The sequence below is a fragment of the Chionomys nivalis genome, chromosome 25 (genome assembly GCF_950005125.1).
Source record: "Chionomys nivalis chromosome 25, mChiNiv1.1, whole genome shotgun sequence".
Classification (NCBI taxonomy): domain Eukaryota; kingdom Metazoa; phylum Chordata; class Mammalia; order Rodentia; family Cricetidae; genus Chionomys; species Chionomys nivalis.
The window spans coordinates 21863808-21889360 of record NC_080110.1 but is presented as its reverse complement, the minus strand read 5'-3'; the positions used below and the strand labels follow the sequence as shown (position 1 = coordinate 21889360).

The 25553-nt window shown below is 45.3% G+C and overlaps 2 protein-coding genes across 4 annotated transcripts in view; one reads left to right on the top strand and one right to left on the bottom strand.

The window, feature by feature from the left end:
- The window catches only part of Zdhhc17 (zinc finger DHHC-type palmitoyltransferase 17), a 62587-nt gene extending 58479 nt beyond the window's left edge, over nt 1-4108 (top strand). The window contains exon 17 of one of the 2 annotated variants that reach the window (XM_057757594.1): nt 1083-4108. In XM_057757594.1, the coding sequence (XP_057613577.1) occupies nt 1083-1221 (139 nt within the window). In that variant the 3' untranslated portion in view covers nt 1222-4108. The remainder of the gene's footprint in view (nt 1-1082) is intronic. The other variant, XM_057757595.1, reaches the window with a different exon arrangement.
- A 2129-nt stretch (nt 4109-6237) lies between these two features.
- Csrp2 (cysteine and glycine rich protein 2) lies at nt 6238-24939 on the bottom strand. Of its 2 annotated transcripts, none has more exons than XM_057757883.1 (6): nt 24921-24939; nt 12975-13087; nt 10197-10365; nt 7713-7842; nt 7023-7116; nt 6238-6538 (listed from the first exon to the last, which is right to left on the bottom strand). In XM_057757883.1, exons 2-6 carry the CDS (start codon nt 13084-13086, stop codon nt 6462-6464), a joined length of 582 nt encoding a protein of 193 aa, XP_057613866.1. In that variant the 5' UTR covers nt 13087; nt 24921-24939; the 3' UTR covers nt 6238-6461. The 2 variants fall into 2 exon arrangements, with proteins under 2 accessions (XP_057613866.1, XP_057613865.1); XM_057757882.1 differs by lacking the exon at nt 24921-24939 and adding an exon at nt 24590-24708.
- Between the last annotated feature and the right edge of the window lie 614 nt (nt 24940-25553).

The following is a 25553-nucleotide window of genomic DNA, read 5'->3' as shown; positions in this document are numbered from 1 at the left end:
GAACACAAGCTCAATCATGTTTAGTGACCTCATCAAAGGGAAGTGTTTTCTGTAGAGCAGCATCTGCAGTAGGGCGTTTCTTAGACTAGATTTTATTATTACTGAAGGTAAGGTTCTTGTTGAAGTGGCGTTAGTTTATCATAACACCATGACCTAGAATCTGTCACATTAACTGAGTATACATTTATATTTATAAATATAGTAATTTATTTTATTACCTTAATATATATATACTATAAAATTTTAACCTCTCACCTGATGCTTAGAAGTAGTAGTGCCCTAATTTCATGAACTATTTAAAGCTGCATTTTGTGTAAACTATTACTGACCCTCAAGCTTCTCTGGTATGATTAGTTATTGTATACTTCTGGAAGGGAAACCAACTTTTACATAAATGAAAACTCGGACTGGAGAGATGGCTCAGAGGTTAAGAGCATTGACTGTACTTCCAGAGGCCCTGAGTTCAGTTCCCAGCAACCACATGGTTTTTTATAATGAGATCTGGTGCCTTCTGGCATGCAGACAGAACACTGTATACATAATAAATCCTAAAAAAAAAAAAAAAAAAAAAGCCTCTTATGAGAGATACAAGTATTACCTGTAAGGTGTAAATGAACTGCTTTTCTAAGTGTTACTGAAGACAGAAAGCCCCCAAGCTCGCCCTGACTTTCTTTATACATTGTTACTTTTATTAAAGTCCATTGTCAAATTCATACTGTGTATAATTAATTTTGCATTTACTTCTTTTCCCAATTTTGGACGTAGTTCGATTTATTGGCAAAGGGCCAGTAATCAAGGAAGTGTGTGGTTTTGTTTGTTTGTTTTTGCTGGTGTGTGTGTGTCCATGTGTACATCTTTTAGAAGCAAATAGTATTTAGGGCGTTGGAGTGAAGTAGTTGGGTCACTTTAAAGTACAATTGTATAGTGTTTTAAATTAGCAAAAATAAGATAAATACTGGTAGAGCTGAGGAGAAACATGATCACCTGTCTATTTTAAGCTTAGGAGAAAATGTTAACATGAAAAGTTATATTAAGTCATTCGTACTAACTGAATTCTCCTTTCTTTTGGGGTCTGATTTTAGCCATGGATGTGTAAGGAATATTATAGACTTCTTTGAATTTCGATGCTGTGGCCTCTTTCGTCCTGTTATCGTGGACTGGACCAGGCAGTATACTATAGAATATGACCAAATATCAGGATCTGGGTACCAGCTTGTGTAGCAGTGTCTTTATCCTATGAAACAATATTACTGAGTGGTGCCTGAAGATTGTGTCTGTCCGTGTCTCTCTCTCACTCGAATCCACATCATTGGAACAAATAGCATGCTATATGTAGGGCTAACAGTGAATTTTATGGTCTTTTTTTCAATACTTTTACTAACGAAAGCAAACATGGACAGATCACACTGCCACTTCTAGGAAGAATAAAGATCATAAAAAATGATTTTCATGGTTCTTAATGTAGGAATTCATAGCATACTCAACTTTTTGGTTTTGTTCTCATAACGTTTGTCATGAAAAAGTGAACTTACTCTGTTACTAGAGATGGCATACCGAGAGTACATGTTGTTATAACGGAAGCAAAATTGGTGTTAGGAGGCTAAATTGTATTATGCAGTACTTAAGAGTATTGTATCTATTCCAGAATTGTCATAAATTGATGACTAGTATTATGTACATTTTAGATGTACATGTAAATACTGTGATGAAAATCATGTGGTTTTATTAAAGATCTACTGTACTGTGTTCTCAAAGGCACAGGGAAATAATGTTCACGGAAATGTGCTCGCTGTTCAGTTACACCAGCTGTCGCACTGCTGGTCTCTTCTAGTTCAGTGAAATAATTTCTAGAAACCTTGCTTTGAGGTCTCACGGTCTGATAATAAAGCACTTGCATGAGTATACTAAGTCATAATATTTTGTTGACATTTAAAGCCCTACTAAGTGCATGTTACACTGCATAGAATGTATACTAGCAGATACCGTCCAGTGAAGCTAAATTAGGATTTAATTTCATGTGCAAACAGCCCAATTTTTTAAAGAGTTGAGGTGGATTTTCAACAAGTTCAAAACAAATAAGCTAATGCAAAATTCATATTAATTGAGATAAGTGGATATGCTTCTTTTTCAATTCTAAGCTGAAAAATAAATTGTAGACAAAATAATGGAGTCTCAGCTAAAGATGGAGCATGATCTCTGTACATAGCACATGTGAATTAGTGAGAAGCTAACGGGACATTCATTTCTTTAATGACCGATCAGAGAGTAGAATTTAAGCCCCAGGGTTGTTTTAATTTTTCCAATATTGAATATGTTTTGAAGTTTGTAACGCTTTCTGAAACAGTCTTTGAGTCTACTGTTCAATGTGATGCACTGATCAAGTTCTGTTGCAGCATTTCCATACCCTCCTGAGTGACTGTCACTGCTTCCATGGCGTTGTTTACAGTGAGACTGGGTTTAGTCCTCTTAAATGCTGTAGCAAACTGTGGTTCGAGCAACCTGTGGGAGGGGATAGGGGCGGGGGCAGACTGAGGCAGATCCTAGACCAGTGTAAAGAATGTGTATGTGTATATAAATAATTTATCAAATAGTTTTCTCTTTGTGTCTGTATGTATTAGTGTTTTTAAAGCTGCTCATTTCATTTTGTCCAACCAAAAAGAAAAGGGAGATATTAATGAGCTTCTAGTGATGTTCAATATTACTGTTAATAGGCACTCTACCTTGCAAGTTCACTGCATGTCCAGTGCTAGGTAAAATTAGTATTCCCTGTAAAATACTGGCTACAGGTATTAAAGCAATCTAGTGGTATACCCGCCCCTTGCCTTAGTAAGAGGAGCAGTGAAGATGTATATAGTTGATGTTCAGTATTTCCAAGTACTACCGTTTTTATAGTAATTTCTTTGACCATAAGTCACCCCACCCAAAATGACCCTTATTGTATTTAAGGTTTCAATATTAGATTGGCATATGTACTTTATTTTTGAAAAGGGAAGAGATGGGTGTGGGGTGGTCATAGCATTGTACCATTTTGTCATAGGATGTAAAAAAACTGGTTAGCTGTACAAATGTCTCTGCTAGTTTTGGCTAATAATGGGGGGAAATTTAGGTAATTTTTAAATTCAAAGGTTATTTATAAAATGCTAGGATTTGTTTTAATTTTGTATTTCGAGTCACTTCACATGAAGACTCAGTTGCAATTTTTATCAGATACATTTTTATCAACAGTTAAAGACTATGGTGGTTCTGTTTGAATATGAATGTTGTTACCATGTTTTCTTTGTGGTACAATATTCTTTCCGTATAGAAGAGATGCTTCTCAATAAAGCAGACAAACCCTGTAGATGTGTAATTACGTGGGAAATATTTACAAGGAGATGCTTTTAGTACTAACCATTTCATGGTCTTCATGACGTCTGCACCAGCACTGTCAGATGGTCTGGAGGCACCCGTGCATCTGCTCGTTCCTTACTCTGTGGCTTGTGTGCAACAGTTTAACCCGCTCGCGCTCTCAGGCCGTGTGGACGTGGCCCTCTGGGGCAGCTCTTACTGCTCTGCTGGGTTCTCAGCTCTGGACGTGAATTCTTTGGAGTTTTTTCATCCATATTTTTGTTGTTTGTAGTTTATTTTAAATACTAGGCATAAAAACGCATCTTACTTAAGCTATGAATGTTTTTATTTTATATTTTCTTTATTTATAACTGTGCCAAGTATTATTTTGCTACTTACTGTGTTACTCTGTGAAAAGTAAAACTTGTAAAGTGTTTAATAAATTAGTCCTCCTTACATAAATTAAACCTGTCAAAATTTTGTAAAATATTAATCAAAATAAATATTGACTCTTAAATGTGGTGTTTGATCAATTTACTTCGAAGAAAGCGATGAAACTGATATGAAAATATTCTATATTTCTATCATAATCAGATTGGAGTCGAGTGCTGCAGGATTTTGTGGGAATTTACATAAGTGAGTAAAACTGGTGATATTCTAAACTCTGTGTGTGTTCGTTTCTCAAAAGGAGACTTTTTTTTCCGTATATTTTGGATTCTGGAGTTAATGAGGACCTCAGGAAATGTATGAATCTGGATTTTGATTATAAGTATGTCTAAAGCCTTATAATAAAATGTTGCAAAATGATACTTATGAAACTTTGATTCTGGTCACTTCAGGTGCTAGGCATGACAGAAAATTTAAAAGGCAAAATTGTGGTGAGACTCTTGCCCATCATTCATGTGTTTCCTGCAGTCTCAGCGCCTGGACTCAGGAGCAGTCTCAGGTCATAGTTTGTGATATGGAACAGAAGTGCTCGAGGGACAGCGATTTGCACTCCACTCCATGGCATGTGCCCTTCATTGCTTACCACCAGCCCTTGCTGCGGGAGGCCTGTTCTGTGATGGGGAGCCTGGTTCAGGTTAATTATCTGAGGAATCTGAGCTATCCTGGGTCAAGGCTTGTTAGAAAACCGCCCTTAGCTTCATTCGCAAAGTGCTTACATGTTTGTTAAATATATTTGTAACTTTTAAAATAGAAGATGTGTAGTTGTGAGTAAAGCACCAGTGTTGGGCTAGTCACACACTCCAGGAAGCCAGACTCGCTTAGTTTCTGTTTACTAATGACTATAAGTGAATCTTTTACTTTGTTGCCCAGGCTGGAACTTGGAATCCACCTGCCTCTGTTTCCCAGGTAGCAGGGATTTTAAATCACCACACTTTGCTTGATGAAGTTTTAATAGATGACATTTTGATAATTTTTTGCATTTATATCATCAAAAAGGTTCATTGTGGCTTAGATATTTAGATTTAGTTTTTACCAAATTTGCAGCTGCCTTGGTTCTGTCAATTTAGTTTTACTGAATTTGGAAATTTCTTAGTCATTCTTCAAGTATTTTTCTGTTTTCCCTTCTCAGGATATTTCAGTTAGGCAGTAGGCAGTGCCTGCTACTCACTGGGGTAACAGGGTAGCAGGTCCTGTTTATAGGGCACCAACTTCCACGGTTGTTGAAATGCTTTTCTCTGTTTACATAATTTCCATCACTAGCTGATAATTTTTCCTTCAGGGTCTAACCTTCCATTACTATTAATTGGTATTTTCATCTTGTACTTTGTAGTTTATTGCTATAATGTCTGATTTGGAAGTTTATTCTCTTCTGTACACTTTGAAAATATAAAGGTGTTCCTGGCGTTTTTCTCCTCAGCTGTCTGCTGACTTTGGTGACTGGGTGGTCCCATCCTCATTACTGATGGTGTTTTCAGTGGGTTACCACCTTCTTTCATGCCTAGTAACTTTTTTATTGCTGCTAGATTTTTGTATTGTGTTTTGAGCTTTGTTATGGAATTCAGTTAAGTTATGTGGAAAAGTTTGTCTTTTTGTCTTGATTTTAAAATTTGTTAGGCAAGGCCAGGCCACTGCTCAGTTTAGTACTAGCCGTCTGTGTAAAGTGCATTATTAGCCAAAGCCCCGCTATGCCTTGCTTACAGACCTTCCTATGGGAGGAATGGAGACCCTGCTCCCCCACGTGCGCAGCCTTGTCCTAAGGGCAGTGGGACTTGCGGAGGCCAGAGGCTGATATGGGGTGTTTGCTTTGATCACAGATGAACCTGGAGCTCATCAGTTCAGCTGGGCTAGCTGGGCAGTGAGCTCAGGGACTCCTCCCACCAACCCCAGGTTACAGACTGCAGCAGCTTCACCAGTGGGTGCTGGGGACCTGAGCACACTTGTGCTTGCACACTGACTGAGCCAGCTCCCTAGTCCTCGGTGAATACCCAGGTGATACTAATGTAGACGATTTCCACCTACGCTTTGGGGAACTGCCTCAACAAAGAAGAGTAATGACCAGCAGCCTATAATGGGCAGAAGGGAAGAGAAGCTGAAGTGCCGACGGCCGGCTCTGAGGAGCTGAGAGGGTGATGCCTGGCAACCATGAGTCAAGACATCTTGACAGATAAAAAGATCTGCCCCTGTGTATGGGTGTCGAGCATGGAAACCTGCTAGTGGCCACACCTTCAAAAGGGCATAGGCCACTCCCACCCCAAGCTACTCCCAACCAATTATTCTCAGAAATAAAAGATGATTTTTAAAACCTTTTTTCAACTTGCACAGTGCAGGTGTCAGCCTAGTGCTTAAATTGTCTGTCTATTTAACACGTTGATGGTTTTGTGTCCACCGGAGGAAGGAACCAAGTGATTTCCCACTGAAATCACAACAACTCTTCCAGAAGGTTAACTCAGAGAGGCACCCAAATCAAGCCGAAACTTTATTTCAAACGTAAAAGAAATGCTCTTAAATGCTAGTGAATCAGCGAGCGGGGGCGCAGCGCTGCCGGGTCCGGCCTGCCTGTGCAGGGAGAGGGGTGGACGCACAGTGCCGCAGGCTGGTGGAGTTTCACAGTAGTGAGTGCCGTAAAGTCATCTGTGTTTGGTAGTGACGAGTCGGTGTGCGCGGGGCTTCGTTCTGGGTTTACACCATCACTGAGCATGAACAAGGGCCCCTGCTCCTTGACCATAGCCAAATCCCTTGGGCCCAAAGTTCTTTGCATAGCACCCTACAAAGGAGAGGGAGAGTGGTCGAGAGGTCATTAACGGTTGCTGCCATTGCTTACCACAAATGTCCATACATTTCAAAGCAAACTGTAGACTCTGTCAGAGGTCAGCTTAAGATACAACGTGTGCTTGTTACAAGCACCCTTGTGTGCAGCAAGGCCAGGAATTGGCCACGGCAGTTAAGATCCTGCTGAGTTACAAGCAAGCCCAGCTAAGTTATATGTCTGTATGCTTGGTTTAAAGCAGGAAGTCAAAAGACCGTTGGGGAGGCAGGGCTCAGCCTTGGGAATGCGCTACCTAAGCGCTTTACTGTTGGGCCAGATTCCTAGCCCTGGGGGAGTTACACACAGGACTGGGAGGGTCCGGTCAGCGCCACGTACACCTCTTGCCTCAGTGACACTACACTCCATCTCTTTGATATCAGATGCCTCATTAGCCTAGAAGGTTGTACGCTACCCAGGAAGAGCCGAAACAAAGGAATTTTACCTTTACAATAGATTTCACCTTCTTTCTCAGTCAGAGTTGTGGATTCGAGACTCTTCCCACACTTGGCACATCGGAAGCAGTTTTTGTGCCAGGGCTGGAAGAGACAGATGTGTTAGGACATCCAAGAGGCCTGTTTCCTTTGGTCTGATTAGTGCAGCAAATGGCTGGGGAACATCAACCCACAAGCAAGTTCCCCGTGCTAGACCTGACCCTCCTGGGCAGCACAAAGGGCTGTTTGCCAGCGAGCAGGCTCTAGCCTTGCTGCAAACCCAGTCTGCTGCTTTGAAGTTAGCACCTTCCTGACTGAAACTCTAGCAGCTTGAAGGAGCTAAGTAGTATTTTTCCAGGGCCAGGTATCTACTGAGCATCCGATGGACTGGCCCTGATCGCACTGCAGAACCTGTACCGAGCCGGGTGGTCACAGTTGGGCCTTTTAAAATAGAGAAATGATGAAAAAGAGTTTCTTTAAACACGACGGTTAAGCATGGCTATTGCGTCCATAAATTAGTGATTCCGGTGGAAATTCAGTTGGAGAAGCTTAATCTTAAGCCGGAACACATTGCCTAAGTGTGAAATGGAGCCGGGTGTGTGTGTGTGTGGGGGGGGAAGAGTGCAGGAGGTAGGGGTGGGGGGAGTAGGGATGGGGTTGGGTGAGGGGCTTACCGTTACCAGCTAGAAATGGCAGCTTACCTTTCCAGCTCCGATTATCTTCTCGGCAGCGTAGACAGAATCCCCACACCTGGAACACTTCTCAGCACCTCCATATTTCTGGGCAAATTTAGAAGTGTTTGGATTTGTTGTAGGCCTGTGTGGCTGAGCACTTGAGGAAATGGAAAAAGAATGAGGCCAGGTTTCCCCAAATGTCCTCTTAAGCTTAGGAGGAGCACTAGCCCCTGGCAGTGTCAGAAGCCTGCAGGGTGCCGCAGCGCAGGGGGGCAGCAGGAAGACGTAATAGCCCAGGTGCTCGCAGCTGGACGAACTTAGCCTGTGTAGGGATTCATTGGTACTAGCAAAAGGCAAGCCCAACCGGGAACTTAAGTATCTTTCCCAGGGGGTGAACAGAATTTACGAATGCCATCCCTAGCACCGCCTTAGTCTAAACAGTTTTTCTCCCCCACAGTCGTCCACCCGATCACTGCTAGCTTTGTGCTTGGCTGGAGTTAAAAATACCTACAAATGCACTGGCTGCCTGAAGTCATTCATAGCTGGGAAAGGAAGGCATATTTTACAGATATTTGCTCAGTATATCTCGGTCAAGTGTGAGTCAACTATTTTCTTCATGGGAAAGAAATTCTTCTGGAAATTTCCCTGCTACTCTTGTTTTGCTTTTTACATTTCCTTGTGGCAGGATGGTATTTTTGCCACCACTTACAGGTTATAAGGGTGAATCATTTTAGGACGACCGTTTTCCCCAGTCATAAGCAGCCACACTAGAACATGCAAAGCATCCTCTTGGCCACAGGTTGTCAGGTGGGCTGCAGGACAGCCCTGCACTGTAATACACTGTTAAAGCACACACATAGCCATGTAAAATCTTAATATCAAAATGCTGGGTTTTTTCATTAAATAACTTTTCATCTCTCTACACTCTGTTTTTGAGTCACGAGTTTTCTACAAGAATTGTTCCATATATACAGCAGTCTTTAATTGTGTGTGTGTGTGTGTGTGTGTGTGTGTGTGATTCAAAGTATGAATCCACAGTATGGTTCTTCAGTTGTACCTAATGGTGTATATTCAAAACATTTCCACAGCCTACTGATAGTTACTTTTTAAAAAAAGGTGATCCTTAAAAACTTACTAAAAATGACATCTAACACTTGAAGATTAGAGTCCCAAGAAAAAATTTACAAATATATCATTAAGAAGTTTATACAGGCCAGGTGGTGGTGGCACATGCCTTTAATCCCAGCACTCAGAAGGCAGAGGCAGGCGGATGTCAGAGTTAGCAGCCAGCCTATCTACAATTAGTTCTAGGACAGCCAGGGCTACACAGAGAAACCTTGCCCTCCCTCCCCGCCTAAAGAAAAGAACTTTACACAGATCAACTCCTGGGCTTTTAACAACTTCACAGGATGTGGATACTTCATATTACAAATAAAAGGGGGACTCGGATGCTATTTACTTGCTGATTGGCTAAAATAATTAAGTCGTAAGCCCAGCCTGAAAACACTGGCTGCCTTAATGATAGTGTTCTTTACCTTGGTGCTATCTCTCAAGGAGACCCCTGTGAAGCTCTTTAATCTGTGTATTAAAAGGCAAGCCTTGGGTGTTGGGTCATTAAGAGAGGCTTCGGGGAAAGGAAGTCCTTAAACATGGTCCAAAGGAAGAGCAGAACATGGCCCCGCCAAGACAGAAGAGGCAGGGGTAGAGCGGGACTTTGGGCATGCGCACAGCTTGCTCGCTGCTGGAAAGGAAGAGAAACAGCAGGAAGAGAGCTTCTTGCGTCCTCGTACTTTTCCGATCAGGGCACAAATACTGACTTTGGGAGTCTTGGATAGATTTAGTTTTCACTGACTAGGAGTTTTAGAGGTAGCATGTATCTTGAAAAAAAATTTTTGAAATTGAACCTTAGGAATCAGGATTGCGCTTAAAAGGCGAGTGTAAAAAGTACAGCACATTTTAACAGTGCCTGCAGGGGCTGTAGTGGCGGTTCCTGGACCATACTGGAGACCTAGTCCACAATCAGGGAAAGAGGAACGAAAGGGAACAGGGAGAGGCAATTCCACATGAAATTACCCAACATGAAATGAAGCAGGAAGTTGTTTCAATTTTTACGTTAAGGACAGTAACTTCCTGAGGAAAGAGTGACTAAGGACTTTCCATGGGCCGCTCAATTGCATATGGGAACCATCTCATTATTCAGACACTTATTTCATGATATTTGATCTGCAGAGTGCTATGGAATGTTAATTTAAGTCACTTTCCTTGAGACTTACATTTTTCTGATAAAACCACGGCTAGAAGTCCCTGCAATACACACTAAGACTTTAAGTTCAAAACTGTCAACATCTTGACGTTAGAATGTCACAGGGTTTACATTAGCGTTTGGTAGAGGTTATAGTACATCTTGCTTGCTTAGGTTAAGCTAAATATGTAGACACTCCCAGACTCCTGGCACCCGAGCAATAGCAATGGTTCTACCCACTTTTAAGACAATAGCAAGCTTTCTCTTACCTCTCTGGCTTGATGCCCAGCCTCTCGCCGCGGTCCATGTTGAGCGTGCCAGCGCCCTGGCCATAACCATAGCCTTTTGGGCCATACTTTTTTCCATAGCAGGATTTGCAATAGATCTCGTCATCGTGAATCGCCACCGTTGTGCTGTCTAGATTTTTCCTGCAAACCACTAAGTGGGGGAAGTTAGGTTTTAACCACTGTTTAACGATCTGTGTGTGCACGTGTGTGTGTTATATAAGATATAACATATATATCTTAAAACAGTGGGTGTGTCCAAATGGCAAAGGCTGTCTCCCTCCTACAGTTTATCCTATGGTTTCCCAAAGGTCCAGCAGCCCCTTCACCTACAGATTCAATAGCCTTCCTCTGTGGTATGTATGATACCTGCTTCACAAGAATGTCAGAATTTCTGATGCTGAAATTCTGCACAGAACCTGCCTGTTGAGAGCAAACCTTCCTCTCAACCTTTAGCACCCATTCTTTCTGCCTTGACATAACCAAATGTTTGCCTCACAACCCGATAAAGAACAAGAGCAGTGAGCGCCTCAGAGTTGCCTCTGCAGCCCTCTCTCTCCTAAAAGCACATTCCAGATGAATATTTAAATCCAAAATTCTAGATTTCGTCTGTAGTCTAGAATGAGAAAAAAAAAAAACCCTCATTCTTTCAGCTTCCCTGGCAGGGATGAGCGGGTCTGAGACTCATCAAGTGGTTTATCAAGCGGTTTGAAGCCGGCATTTGTTTTCCCTGTCTCAAAGGAGAATGCATTCTTTCTTGATGGATAGCTTACCACAAGACATTTCTACATACCCCACTTCATAAAACTGCCAAATGTCATCATGCTTTATGCAGACATTAGTTCACTTTCTAAAACTTCAAATCAGCTTGAGGAGGAAGAAAAGAAAAAAAAAAAAACCTTGTGCGGGAACTCACTGGTGGCATAGTCAGGCAGCTGGAAACTAAAGCTTAGTGGAATAGAGAGGAATTTTACCCCCTTAAAAAGGTGGGGGGGAGGGGAAGCAAGCAAAAGAACAGCTGGCTGGCTGGCTGCTTTGCCAGGGCTTCTAATATCTTAGACTAAGTGCTCTCTAGAAGAATAAATGGCCATTACTATGGACTTTAGGCTCAATGCTAAAATGTAATTGCTTAGAAGATATTAACCTCCAGCCCTTAAGCCTTAACACAGCATAAGTTCATACAAAACCATGTATGTTAGGGCTGGGGATATCGCTCACAAATAGAGCACTTGCCTGGGAAACACTCGAGACGACAAACAGGAAAAACGCCCATTCATGCTAACGTTACCCCAGCACAGGTTTAAAACCACCATGTGCTGTTGTCGGCCTCAGCCCTCGGCTCTGCAGGGAATCCTCACAGAGCTGCGGGTGACCCTGAGCTACCCTGGAAGGTTTCAGTCAGCTGAGTATTAGGAAAGAGTAAAGCTGGCCAGCGAAAAACCTGACAGACAGCAACTAAACACTGATTTTGTTATTGGGGCTTAACCTAAAAGAAAATGAGACCGATTTCTAAAGTCTTTGCATTTTAAAGTTTCAACATTTTGCTTAGTTCCGTGCCTCTTGAAATACAGATTCCCTTTAAAAAGAAATCACAGAATGGCCTCGGAAAAGAAACAGTTCGACCAAATCTGAGGAACAGCCATTATGAAGTCACAAAAAAGAAAACAAAAACAAAACAGGCATGTGTAATCATTCTCCTTTTTGCAAGCACAGTTCTGTTAGTTTTTTTTTTTTTTCTGGGAAGCAGTCATGCTGGGTATACATTGGTCCAGACAGCTTGAATGCTGGCATCCATAGAAGCGAGACAAGCCACATTCGAAAGCGTTTTCCTAAAGTTTAAATCTTAATTAGTGTAAGCAGCTTTTGGAGGCATGGTCTCAATGCCTCCAAAAGCTTGCTATGTAGACCAGGCTGGCCTCAAACTCAGAGATCTGCCCATGTCTGCCTCCTGACTGCTGGGTTTAAAGGTCTATGCTACCACGCCTGGACCAGTAGATTCATGCTTAAGATGTGGACTGTGTATGTTAAACTGTGTTTACCGTACAGTACTCTCCATGGGGTAACACTGTAAACAAGGCAGGTCTCTGCTCACATGAAATTCTTCATTAAGGAAACTCCCATCATTTGACTCATGGGGAGGAGGCTTTCTCAAGCCATGAGGCTATGGCTTGGAAGCAGGCTTCTCTGTTCCTGATTCTTATTATGGGGTGTTTACTCTTCAGAACACACAGATATATGTCGTTGTGCGTCATACTTCCTACCATGCACCTAACAAACAATGATAATTCCCATCATGCCCAGAGGACACTTGGTGACCTGTACTCTTCTCCCAAATGAAGGGTACCAATAACCACAAGTAACTAACAATACCATAGAAGGTCAAATGTGAGCTTCCGTAGAAACAGCTCAAAGCCTCTGGTGTGCTAAGAACATGTCAGAGAGGAGCCCAGGAGGAAGAGAAATGGGGAAAGATCAGCTTACTCATCAAAACCAAGCCAAGCACACAGGGTGTGCCAGAAACTTCGGTAGCTGCCCCACTGCCCAGCTGCCACCAGGTCCTCACTGAAGCAGGGACACAGGGTAACAACTGCAGAGGCCAAGTGGCCAGAAGAGAGGGCGGGGCACTCGGTGTCCTAAGACTAAAACGTAAAAACCACTTGACACTCTAAACTATCACTCTTAGCTAGGGTTATTTCCCCTCCAAAGGTAAACCGGAGCTTTTTAGACACGGCTTTTGTAAAGACGAAGGGGGACCATACTCACTGCACAGAAAACAGCAGCGGTGGAAGCTCCGCCCATCGCATTGCACCTCCTCGGCGTGGTACACGGTCCTCGCGCAGGCCCCGCACTTATTTCCACCGCCCCAGACAGGCATTCTGCGGAACAAAAGATGCGTTAGGATGCCCTGCGCTTGTCTCACAAGTTCCCTACGGGCTGTTTAAGCCAGGAGACCGCGTAGGTCGTGCTCCTTCATAAACCACGTATTTCAAAGGCCTGCGTCCTTTGAGCATAGCCCCATCTCTCCCAAATTATAGCTCTCATTAGGAAACGGGCCCAGGCAGTCTCTCTTTTCTAGGAGACAAAGGACTTGCATTCAGTGGAAGAGTCAGGTCACCAAAGTAGAATGCAGAATAAGCCGCAAGAATCCACAGGAATTAACCCGGGGGCGGGGGGGGGGCGCGACGGACAGACACTGCCCCTCCCACGCCCACTTCTTAATGAACCCTTTAAAACCTCAGCTGGAAATCTTAGAGTCATCTGCTACATACACGTTTAGTTCAGGGTAAAGACATTAATTTCTTTACAATGTAAAGTACATAAGCGATGAACATGCTTCTATGCGCCTGCTAGCGTTCATCCAACGACAGCTCGCATCGCTGACTGTGGCTAGGACAACGGCAAGCATCGAGTCCCGCGGATGGCTCGGATGGCTGCCAAGGAAGATGTGGTGCGCTTCACTGACCCCAAAGTCCCCTAGTCCAGCCAACAGTTGGTTTTCCCACCCTGGCAGGTTTGTCAGGCCGACAGAAAATGCGACCAAGTCCCTCCTCTGCAGGGACTGGAAGTATGTGGGGACAATCTACAAGCATGCTCTGCTGTGATGGGAAATAGAAGGTTAAGCCCGAACCGCTTATGAATTACAGACAACATCTCTAATCCCCCTTAACAAAGTGGCCTCCTGGGACAGCGCTAATGGCCCGACTTCTGAATGCCAGCATTCTCAGCTGTCTGAGCCAGTGCACCAAGTCAGCCTGCTGTCTACCAATGCACTGAAACAATCCCTTTTCCCAACCCCCACCCTTTCCTTGGCTTTCCCTTCTGTGAAAGGTATTTAGAGCCGTTTGCCTGCTGCTAAATTCCTGGGTGTGTTTCTTCCCTCTCTAGGAAATGGCTGGTTACAAAAGCTGACATTTCCTTACAAATATAAACCTAATTAGAACACACGGAAGTCCTGATCAGTGGGGGAGGTGGGGAGCTTCCATCTTTAACATTGAAAGAGGATGGGTTCCTTAGAGCCATTAAGGTGATTCCAGAACTCTATACGGTTTTCCAATGAGACCTTTATCATTGCAGTGGGTACCTTGTCCCTCTTCTGGAAATACCACCCAAAACTTCGATCCAGAGTAGCATAGAAAGAGCATCCCTCTTCAGTGACAGAGTGACCGGTTCAAGCCAAAATTCAGGCGAGCATTTGGAAACGTGATTATATGGTTACCGAGTGACATGAGTGTCCACCAGACTCCTGGAATTTCTGGGTGGCAGCTTTAGGGACTGGTTCCTAGCGGTAGGCACTTGGCTTCTGAGGGTTCCACTATTAACACTTACAGAGGGAACAGGTTAGTTCTCCCAACAGAGGGCTGTTACACAACACCTCTCTATACGAACACACACACCTGTTTACTCTATCACTTTTCTGCCACACATGGGACAGGGCGTAGCTCTGTGGTAACCAGCCCTAGACTTCACAGCCACCAGGAGTGTCAGCCGAAACAAGCTCCTTGATAGTGTAATCCAGCTTCAGGTATGTGATACCAAAGGAAACTAGACCAAAACAAAGAATGAGTGTACTGCCACGATGGCCAGGAGTGTGCACAGGCAATGAACTCATCTTGAGAATGACAGTGCTTCTGTTTTAGAAAAACCCACTCCTGGTGCATGATAACAGGCCACCAACTGGGCCAAGAAACGGAGGCAAGGCAAACAGATCCAGCGACGACGGACAGTGTGGGGGCTTAGGGACAGACGCGTATCTTCGGCAACAGCGAGAAAGGATGAGCCCCACGCCCCAAGGCGGGAGGAAGGCTTACGTGCTGAGCTAGACAAACACGGGCTCTGGCCAACCAGAACGTATCTGGACTTTCTCAAAACACTGACATGTGCCGTGTCTGCTAAGAAACAATCCGGATACCCTAGCGTCTTTGTTTGGTCTAGTGTCTCCTATAGGAGCTTGGGATCATGCCAGAGTCATTCGCTGAGGCAGACAGGTCACGTCAGTAGGATTTCTGTGTAGAGCATCACCACACACAGCCTGAGTGCACTCACTTCCGCGGCCTTGGCTCTGCTGGTCTTAGCCTGTTTGGGGCTGCTGTAACAGATTCGGCCTGGATGACTTGTCAAAAGCAGAAATGTATTTCTGGGAGTTCTGAAGGCGAAAAGGTTCAAGAACAAGACGCCGGCCGGCTTGGCGTCTGCTGTGGGACCCTGGTCTCTGTTTCTAAGACAGTGTCATCAGTACAGAGACACTATCCTTGCATAGCAGAAGAGCAAGAAAGGAAACCCACTCCCGGAACCTTTTTATAGTGGTGTTAATCCATTTAGTCCTCAGTGTCTGTGCAGGGCCCTGCCTCCCAGCACTGTCGCAGAGGGGACTGGGTTACAACACGCATTCTGGACCAAAGCAACCACTCACACTATGGCAACCCTCAACCAGGTATGAACACCAAACCTCTTGCCAGGCCAGTTCAGTGAGAGGGGAACCCAGAACCGTGCTTTAAAATGGGGTGCTGGCTACCGTAAACAAAGAGCCTAAGGAGCCAACAGAAAGGAAGAGAGACATGCGTAGTCTCTCAACCCCTGATCTGGCTATACTCCAGCTCCTCCTGATCGCCTCACTTATATGAGCCGTTAAATCTGATTTTCAAGCCATGTGAGATCAGAACCAGTTCTATGAAGTGAGCAAGACCAACACTCCTCCACACAAAAACAGGACCAACATCACTCGCGACCACTAAGTCCAAAGGTATCGATTTGCAAAAAACCAAAGCAACAACAACAAAACAAACGCTACTTCCGCCCAGACAGGAATAAAAGCATTCCATGGGTCTACAGCTGTTAAGGGCTTGCTGTGAAGCCATCCACTCGGCCTTTCCTCTTGATGGTGTCTCATCCTTCACTGTTTCAACCCTGCTTGAGACTTACGCCTGACTATAAACCCAAGACACAAAATAGGAGCAAGCTCCATCAGCCTGCATTGGCTCGCCTCTGAAGTACCACCAGTGATACTGAGTGCTCTTGTCTGGAAGGTTACCCACTTGGGTTCTGCAATGATCACGGGTGCAAGAGGCATCTGCCCAAGGTTCCCTCATGAGTCCTAAGGAGTACAGAGGTCTAGTCCAGGTGTATAGGTGATCGCTTGGCTGCTGAGGCACTCCTACGATCAAGGTGTGTCCCTCATATTAAACACACACAATTCCATCTCACCCTGCTCGCCAGCTTTCTTTGATTGTGTTATCCATCTTTGGAGAGGTCTCAATGAGGAAACAGCAAGACCAAAGTCCGATTAAGTTGTCCTTGAATAACATTCAGACATATTTAAAAAAAGAAAGAAAGAAAGCCAACTGAATATTTATGTTGTTCTTTCTCTCCAATGAAAAGCAGTCTGAATTTAGTTGTCTTAAGGAGTTATGTCCCTTTCTCTATGTGGTAATGGGGACTTTAAATTCACCACTAAGTCCATCCTCCCTTCCCTGTGCGTCCACAGCAGCCAAGTGTGACTATGTCTAACTCAGGAAATACCCAGGAATTTCAGGAATATATTCTGTTCCTACGTCAGTAGCGTTCCCACTTCTGCCACTTGTTCATACGGCTGTGTCTAACATTAAAGTCCCTCCCGTCTTAAGGGCTTCCGTAAGGAGTTTAGAAGAATCTTTTCTCTAGTGTACGCAAAAGCATCACCAGAAAGCCTCAGTGGGATTTCTGTACTCAGTTTCAGGACCGCAGATGGGCAGCAGAGTCAGCTGCGCTTCCTGCCCTGCGACCCTGTTTTGTATGTATACCCATTCTGCAATAGAGCAGGGAGACAGGCTGGTTTGGACTTTTGTGTGTGTGTGTGTGTGTGTGTGTGTGTGTGTGCAATGCTGGGCTTGTCTTATAAACTGGAAAGGGTACTTTTCTCACGACCAAGACACTGCCAAGATAAAATCCGACAATCAGTAAGAAAACCCTCGGAGCAACCTCCCAACATCATAGCGGCACAACCACACAGTCGAGGAAGCCCTTAGCTGATCCGACCGTCCCTTGCCAACCTCATCTCTGAACATTAAAATGAGTAAGTAGAACAACGGTCCCACTTACAGCACTGGCTGTCTACAGAAATGAAGTTCAACTTTACACGTTTGGTCTGAGCTCCCACCTACAGGACCTGAATCTGGCAGGTTCTAGAATCTAGGTTAACCTTCCGTTTCTGTCACTCTTGGCGTCACCGTGCATATTTTTAAGAAAGGCAAGGCTTCATTTTTCCTCCGAGCCTTTGGCTGCGCTTCTCTACAACAGCTGCTATTAATCAGAGCAGGCTGGGTCTGCGCTGAGCAATCTGGGCTGCGTGCCTTTCCCCGATCCTGTGGGCTCATTTACAGAATGTCGAGAGCGCAAATTAAATCCCTCTTCCCATACGTCTTGCGGCGCAGGCCAAACACCGGCCTTTTCGGCTTGGCGTCGTCTTCTTGGGTTCTCACTTAACTTCCAAGATGAGAATTTACCCATTGTATTAGACTGGCTGAAATGCACATGTGAAACCTTTCCTTCCTGCTTCTCCTAGGTCTAACGCGCCAATCCAAATCTGAGAGACTTATCCTTCTGAGCCATGACCGGAGGCTAAGTCTGACTCACCTGGTGTGAAGTTGCCCTTCTCTAGGTAACTACTGAGACCTCCAAAGTGACCACATGGGTCAAGTCATTCATCATGTTTGCGTGGGATTTTTTTTTTAGACCTATTTTTACTTCATATATTTGGGCGTTTTGCCTGCACAGATGTCTAAGCAGCACATGGATGCAATGCCTGTAGTTGCCAGAAGAGGGCAACAGATCCCTGAAGCTGGAATTAGAGCTGGTTTGGGGCCATCTTGTGGGTCCTGGGAACCAAATCCCAAGTGTTCTTCACCAATGAGCCATCTGCGCCGTGGGTCAAGGCATTCTTACACTGCTGGCTCTGTAGTTGGCACCCAAGAGCCGAACCTGTGTGTTTAAGTGGACGTGTCCCCCATTTGGGAGTTTGTAAGTCACCTGATTTGACACTAACGTCTTGGCGTGGCGCTGCGCATAAATCCAGATTTTAAATGCTTCCCCACGAAACATTTCGCCGTTACCCTAGAAACCTGGCTACTGTCTACTCTCTCAAAGGGGGAATTTTTCACAAACCAGCCTCATCCTGAGCCCCATTTGGGGAAAGAGGGGCTCGTTAAAGGATATCAATTAGTGCTACCGCCCTAGTACAACGGCTGTTGGCAAAGCTTATATTTGAAAGCTGTTGTGAAACAGAGATTAGACTCACCGCGTCCCAGTCTCAAGACTTCTTTCTGCTGCTGCTCCAGCTGGTAAACACAGCGGAGCCAAGAATGGCTCCTTCGTGTCTTGGTAACCCGCTACCCGTTCCATCTGGCTCCTTCTAAGAAAGCCAAATCTTCACACTGGCCCTCCAACACTAAACCCTGACTGAGTAATCATGAAGTGTGGCCAACACGGCGTCTGCCATTGCTCTCCTGAGAAACGGGGACAGCAGTACCTTCTTTGCAGGGCTCTGAGAATTAGTAGGAGAAGGTTTTCACAGCGGACACCCAAATGACCGTGTCTGGCTTCATTTCACAATATTCAACTTTCGTGTGGGTTACTAGGAACTGAACCTCCCGCCTTCCACATGCTAGGCTCATGCTGACTTGTATTCCCCAGCCTAATACTCACTTTTTACAAGTTTTAAGACACCAAGTGGTTTTAGCTGGCTGGGAACCTGCTCTTAGCTTGGGAAGGCCTTCAACTGTGATCATCCTGACACAGCCTCTCAAGAAGCTGGGATGTTGGGCCTAGGCCACCAGGCTGGGAGGAGTGTGTAAACTGCATCACAAATACTCATCTGTCCATTCTCTCTTTATCCTCCTAACCCTTGCCCATGAGGGCGCTTGACCTCCCCTCCTCACCCAGCTCACGTCTGAATTCATTACTGTATGTAGGTTCCTCTGGGGGAGAGGCGGCTTCTAAGTGTGCTATTATCTGTTCTTTAGGAAACAATCTAAATATAATTCCACAACTACATCCTGGGGGGCCGAAAGTGGACCTCACGGAGCACCCGCGTCACAGGCATGAGATGTCAACTTTGGGCAGAGCACCAAACCAAACCAGACCAAGGCATTATAAACCATTATACCACCTATTGGTTTAGGAGCTGGAGATAAAGAGTTAGGGGCTAGGAGAGATGGCTCACTGAGCAAAGAGTCGGCTGCGCAGGCATGAGGAAGGACCCGAGTTCAGGTCTCCAGCACCCACATAAAAAGGTGGTGGTGCCATCCCAAAGTTAGGGGTGGAAGGATATAGGCTCTCAGGGACTTCCTAGCCGGCCAGCCCAACTTAAAAAAATGGAGAGCTCCATGCCCGGGGTGACCTTGTCTCAAAAACATAAAGTACACAGCAATAAAGATACTATTGACCAAGGGCAAACACCCCCCCCCCCCCCGCACACACACACAATTACATGGGAGAGTGTTTCTTAGAGACTTGGTCTTTGGCGGCAAAGACTTGTACACAGGCTGGAGAGGTGACTCGATGGTTATAAGCACTCTTCCAAAGGACCTGGGTTCAGTTCCTAGCACCCAAATGAGAGCTTACAACCTTTTGTAACTCCACTTCCAGGGATCCAGCACCTTCTTCCGGACTCCTTGGGAACCAGGCACACCTGTGGTATACATACATACAAGCAGAATATCCATATACGTAAAATGATTTTTAAAAGTATATAAACAGGGCTGGTGGCACAACACAGTCCACAAAGTGTCTGTGGCACAAGCTCACATGTTTACAGCACACACACACACACACAGACACATAAACTATATAAACAGATTTCTTAGCATGATTTTAATTTTACTGAGCTGGTAAATCAGTCTTATCTTGCATATCCATTGACAGTGGATTCTCTGAGGAAGATTGAGTTCAGCCCAGGTTGTGCAGTAAAGGTTACTGTAACAATGTCTGCCATGGAAACTGAAGTACACATGACCTCGAGACCTCTTATTGACACTCTGGTACAACGCAATGAATGAGGTTAAGATTTGGAATACTTGGGTCTGAGAGCTAGTTACCACCTCTGTGATCCTAGCAACGTCCTTAACCTCTGAGCTGCGACTTCCTGAACTGTAATTTGGAAAGAGAGGAGGATTTAATGAAGCAGCATGTGGAAAGGGCCTGGAAAAGCATCAGCAACTCCACTCAGGCCCCCTTTTCTTCAGAAACACTACTGGGCCTGGATATGGCACCAAGTTCAACTGTGCGTGACTGCTGAGGTCACTGAACTCCAAAGTAGCAAAGCAGACTCAGGTTTTGAAGCTATCCCTAAAACAACCCCGCTTTTTATTTTTGCTTATTCCTTTTTCCCCCCACAAGAACATTAAAGGTTGAGATCATTCGAACCACCGAGAGTTCTCCGTCTTTGAGTTCCCACATGGTACGCACAGGAATCTATTCCTGCCCACCCAGAATTCACCCATTCAGTGACGTCAATGCACACTCAAACTGTGACTTTCCAAGTCTAATCTCACCTCGGAAAGAAACCTCCTTCACCTGAATAAACCCGGCCTCTCCATTTTTAAACAATGTCCACACTGCCACAACGCCTTCAACGGGAGTACGACAAAATCCTCGACGCGGATGTGAACGGTGCTTGCCCAGTCACGCGCTATGGTTAAATGCAGCTACGCTGTAAGCTTGGTAATCTCTGGACCCCAACATATGCCAGAGCAATCCGCGGTCAGGGAATATGACCCGATTCTCCACGACTCAAACAATTCATCATCTTCATGATCTTTACACGGAGTGAGACCTTGTTTAGATGCCGAGATTCCTGTTTATTTGGCAAATGACTAAAGGTTGATTCTATCTTATCTGCTAGTTCTCTTATTTTAAAAATGAAAATCATGCTTATTTATATCATAAAGCAGTTCTGCAACTAAACAATATATGCAAACCCCTTACTATAGTGTCTGTTACATAGCAGGTAGAAGTAATTATAAAATTACAAAGGCTCCTGTAATATTTACCATATTCATTTATGTTAAATAGTTTATTAATTTAATAATCCTCACGACTGAAGTAGGCTTGACCATGATTCCCATTTTATGGATGGAAACTCTGACAGATATTAACTATGAATCCACTATGAAAGCAAAGTTACCGGTTTGACTTAGAACACCAACAAAGCTCATTGCCAGCCACAAAGAAACGGTGACACTGTCATCTATGGCTATGGCAAAGACTGTAGTATTTGCTCTCATGGATTCGATTCTCTCTTCATTTTTCTCTAGTGAAGCCACTAGGAAACCTTCCCTACAGTTAACTGTCACGTCCCTTCACCTGCATGTATCATAATCTGCCTGATCTTCAATTATTAATCCAAAGCAATTAGTACTGTTGGCACAGGATCAAAAAATGCGAGTAATTCACACACAACACACCATGGTTTGTTCTTCCTCTATGGCTTACAGCAATAAAATTTAACAATCAGAAATTGTGCCTTGCTTCCCCAGAATGCGAATGAGAAACTCTCCTCTAGACCTTGATTTTTAATGTAAGAAATACAATTCCTCTAAATCTGAGGACTGGTTAACTGAGTCCTACACACTGTATCTTATAAATTTAAAAGGTTTTGGACCAGGCACTGTAGCACATACTTGCAATCCCAGCTAGTTGGGAGACTCTGGGAGGATGATCTAAAGTTCAAGGCCAGCCTTGGAAACTTTGCAAAACCATGTCTCAAAATGAAAAATAACCCCATTCAGAGACCTTTCTTAGTACTCACAAGGTTCTGGGTTCGACCCCCCAGGACCACAAACAACACAAAACAAAAAAGCACACATTTGGAGAAGAGTCCAGATACTTCACAGGACTGAAAAAAAGGCCCATGTCACAAAAACAGGATCCCCAGGAAGTCAAGGCACAGAGAGGATGCCTGGTGACCCAACCAATGGAACCCAAGAAGTGGCAAGCAAATGTCAGTCCAGGCAGGGATGGAGCCTTGAGGAAACTTCTGAAGGTCTGCAGGGGGGGAGGACTGGGAGATGCGGTTCAGGTGGAAGCTCTCTCTTGACTTCCACCAAGAACCATTTCATTTCAAGTTTCAGAAAAGTGCAGGATGTGATCTAAAGGCATGAGGAATCCAACACACACACACCTGGGGATGCACATTGGATTTACACACACACACAGACACACACACCCCTACCTGAAGCTGCACATTGGATTTACACACACACAGACACACCTGGAGCACACACATGCACACACGCACATACACATACCCCTGGGCTGCACCTGGGATTTACACATCACACACACACACACACACACACACCTGGACCTTGGATTTACACACACATGTGTGTGCGCGCACACGCACACACACCCCTACCTGAAGCTGCACATTGGATTTACACACACACACAGACACACCTGGAGCACACAGATGCACACATACACACACCCCTGGGCTGCACCTGGGATTTACACATCACACACACACACACACACGGAACTGCACCTTGGATTTACACACACGTGTGCACACACACGCACACACCCTTCTCACCTCCCACCCTTTCACTACTGCACCCCACCCCTAACAAGTATGCTATTACACCCATTTCATAAGAGGAAGTAACTGAGACCAGACAGTCAGTTAACTTGTGAAGGGCATCAAACCCTTCCCCACTTCGTTTCTACCCTCCCCATGCTGTTTCCTCTCCCTTAGAGGTCTCCTTCTCTTTATTTCATGTGATTCATCATATTTGTAACAGAACAAACATTAAGGAGTTGAGCTCTCCGTAGCGATTTATTGGCAGGGTTATGCCTGGACCTAGCATATCATTTTCTGCTGTGCCCCTCCTCTGTATCAACATTTACGCTATCTTTTGACGAGGATACAATTTTCCTCAAGCCCACAATGGTGCAGTTTCACCAGGACAGTCCTCCAATCAGTACTGCTTTGAGTGTGGTCTTTAGCACACTCCCTGTCAGCCAAAGTTTTGAAAACACTGGGAGGGATCTGCTAACAATTTATGGCAAGAACTTTGGACAAAATCTGTTAACGAATACCTCTTGGTTCCCCACACCTGCACCTCATTTTCTCCTTCCTTCTTTATTCAGTTAACTAGTGTGCTCCAACCATATTCAAGATAACTAAACAAACAGTGCTCCAAGTGTATATCCCAGGAGTCCTTGGGATATACCCTTCTATGGCTACCTGGTTATAAAAAGAGTACAGGGGACAGAAAGTCTTGAGAAGCGGTGATGGAATTATCAGTAACAACTACAAGAGAATAGGAATAAATATCACTCGGATGCAGTTTTGAGATTGTGTGACTCTTTTGAAATCTACCTTTTAACTTTTTTGAAGAAGCTGGGTACAAGTATCATGCACCTTGTGTTTGTCCTTTTTGGATTCTTGATGCTTATGTAAGCAGAGACTTAACACAGATTAGGAAAGTCGAAAGTCGATAACTAAACTATTTTTGGTGCCCAAGTTAAAAAATTACTACAACCCGTATGTTTTGCTTTCTGTATTAAAAGACATTTATAAAGTAGAAAAATGTACGTGGTTTGCAGTCCAAACAAAACAGGTCAAACTTTTGAGCAATCGTGTAAACAAACGCAATTCAACGTCCTGGCTTCCAAGGGGGCAGAAGTTTCGAGAGCATTCCCCTCCATCCCAGGAATGCCTACACCAGAATCGAGCTCTGAACCCAGGTTGTGACTTCTAAGACCGGCTGCAGCATTTCTTAACCAAGCTGTTTTGCATTCCCGTTTGTCCCTGAAAGGTAGAAAGTACCGGGGAAAGCTAGGAATGATCAACTGGAATTCCACTATGGTTTCTTCTACATTTAAGATTCCGTGATGGTGGGCAGAGACCACCGAACAAAGGCGATGGCCAGGAGCTCCGTTATGCCGCAGGGGAAGAACTGGGGTTTGGGTATCTGGGGAGGCGCCAGCCACCCCAGAGTACCTACCTAGTTTCCGAAAAAGTCGGCTGGGCTGCTCATCCACACACTCCGGGTACAGGACCGCGACCCGGAGTTTCTAACCCCCTCCTACCCAAAGTCATGGGAGAATCGCCCCAGGAGGGAACCTGAGGCTTCCAAATGAAGGATGGGCGGCCACGAGAAACTCCCCAGCTGGCCTCTACCCCAGAGAACAGGATCGGAAATTAAAGGTCACGGGGGATGATTTACCTGCCCCAAGGACACGAGGTCCCAGGGCAGGGATGGCCATAGCACACAGCAGGCGTGCTAGAAGGACCCCGCAATGGGACAAAAGTAGGAGGATGGGTGGGAGCACCATCAGGAGCAGGGGTGGAGATGACAGGGACCGCTCGCAGGGCGGCGGGCTGGCTGCCTAGGACTCACCCGAGTGGGAGGCGGGAGCACGCGGCGGGCGGAGCTAGCGAGGACAGGACAGAGGAAACCCTCGAGCGGACACAAAAACCAGCCGGGGGTCCGCGCGCCCGCCTTTAAAGACTCCCAGAGGGGCGTGGTCTCGCCCCGTCCCGCCCACCTCCCGGCCACGCCCCGCGGCTTCTCGGCGGGCCTCCGCCCCGGCGCGCTGAGCTAGGTTAAGGCAGCGGATTCCGAGTCCTGGCCGAGAGACAAAAGACCGGAATCCCGCCTCTTCCTGCGGCTTCCCGCGCACCGCACCGGCGTCTCCTCCCCTCTCCTCCCCATCCCTTGTCGTTCCTACCCTCCGCGTCTGGGACTTCCTGAGCCCGGAGCCACCGAGGTCGGTGTCGCCCCTCGGGGTTCCCGCCACCCTCTAGGTGGACTCCCGGGATGCAGGACCCCCCGGTGCAGGATAGTCTCCGGTCGGAGTTCCAGCATCTGGAATCCACAGCTTTCCTGTCGCGAAAGAGCAACTTTCCTCATCTAGACTAAACAAATGACGTTATGAAAACACCTCATTCCCCAAGTGTTTTGCTTTCCCCACCACTCGTGGCTGAGGGGGAAGAAACCCACAACCCACGCAGAAACCCTGGCGCCACACGGCTTCGGGTTTCGGTTTGCCATTGTCAGAAAAGCCCAAGGAGGTCGCTGCCAGCGATGACAGCAGAAAGAACCTAAAACCTCGTTTTGAGAATGACTGACGTATTGTTTTAGACAGAAAGGTAAATAAGCCATTTCTATTTGGGTTGCATTCTAGGACTTCTGGTGATCCAGTTCTCTGGCGCCAGTAGTGGATTGGCCTAAGAATTTGAAGAATGGTGACCCGTTAGTCAATGCTCAAAACTACTCCCTCCTCTCACAGATCAATCACCCCTTCCATCCAGGCGCGACGCCGCGCTATTAACAGGGTAGTTGATTCTTTAGTGGGGGCTAA

Excerpts from the sequence above, each read along its gene's own strand:
- Csrp2 (XM_057757883.1), bottom strand. The coding sequence starts at position 13,086 with ATGCCTGTCTGGGGCGGTGGAAATAAGTGCGGGGCCTGCGCGAGGACC. Across the intron at positions 10,366-12,974 it reads CCGCTGCTGTTTTCTGTGCA|TGGTTTGCAGGAAAAATCTA; the intron begins GTGAGTATGGTC and ends TCCCCCACTTAG. Across the intron at positions 6,539-7,022 it reads AGGTGAAATCTATTGTAAAG|GGTGCTATGCAAAGAACTTT; the intron begins GTAAAATTCCTT and ends TCTCCTTTGTAG.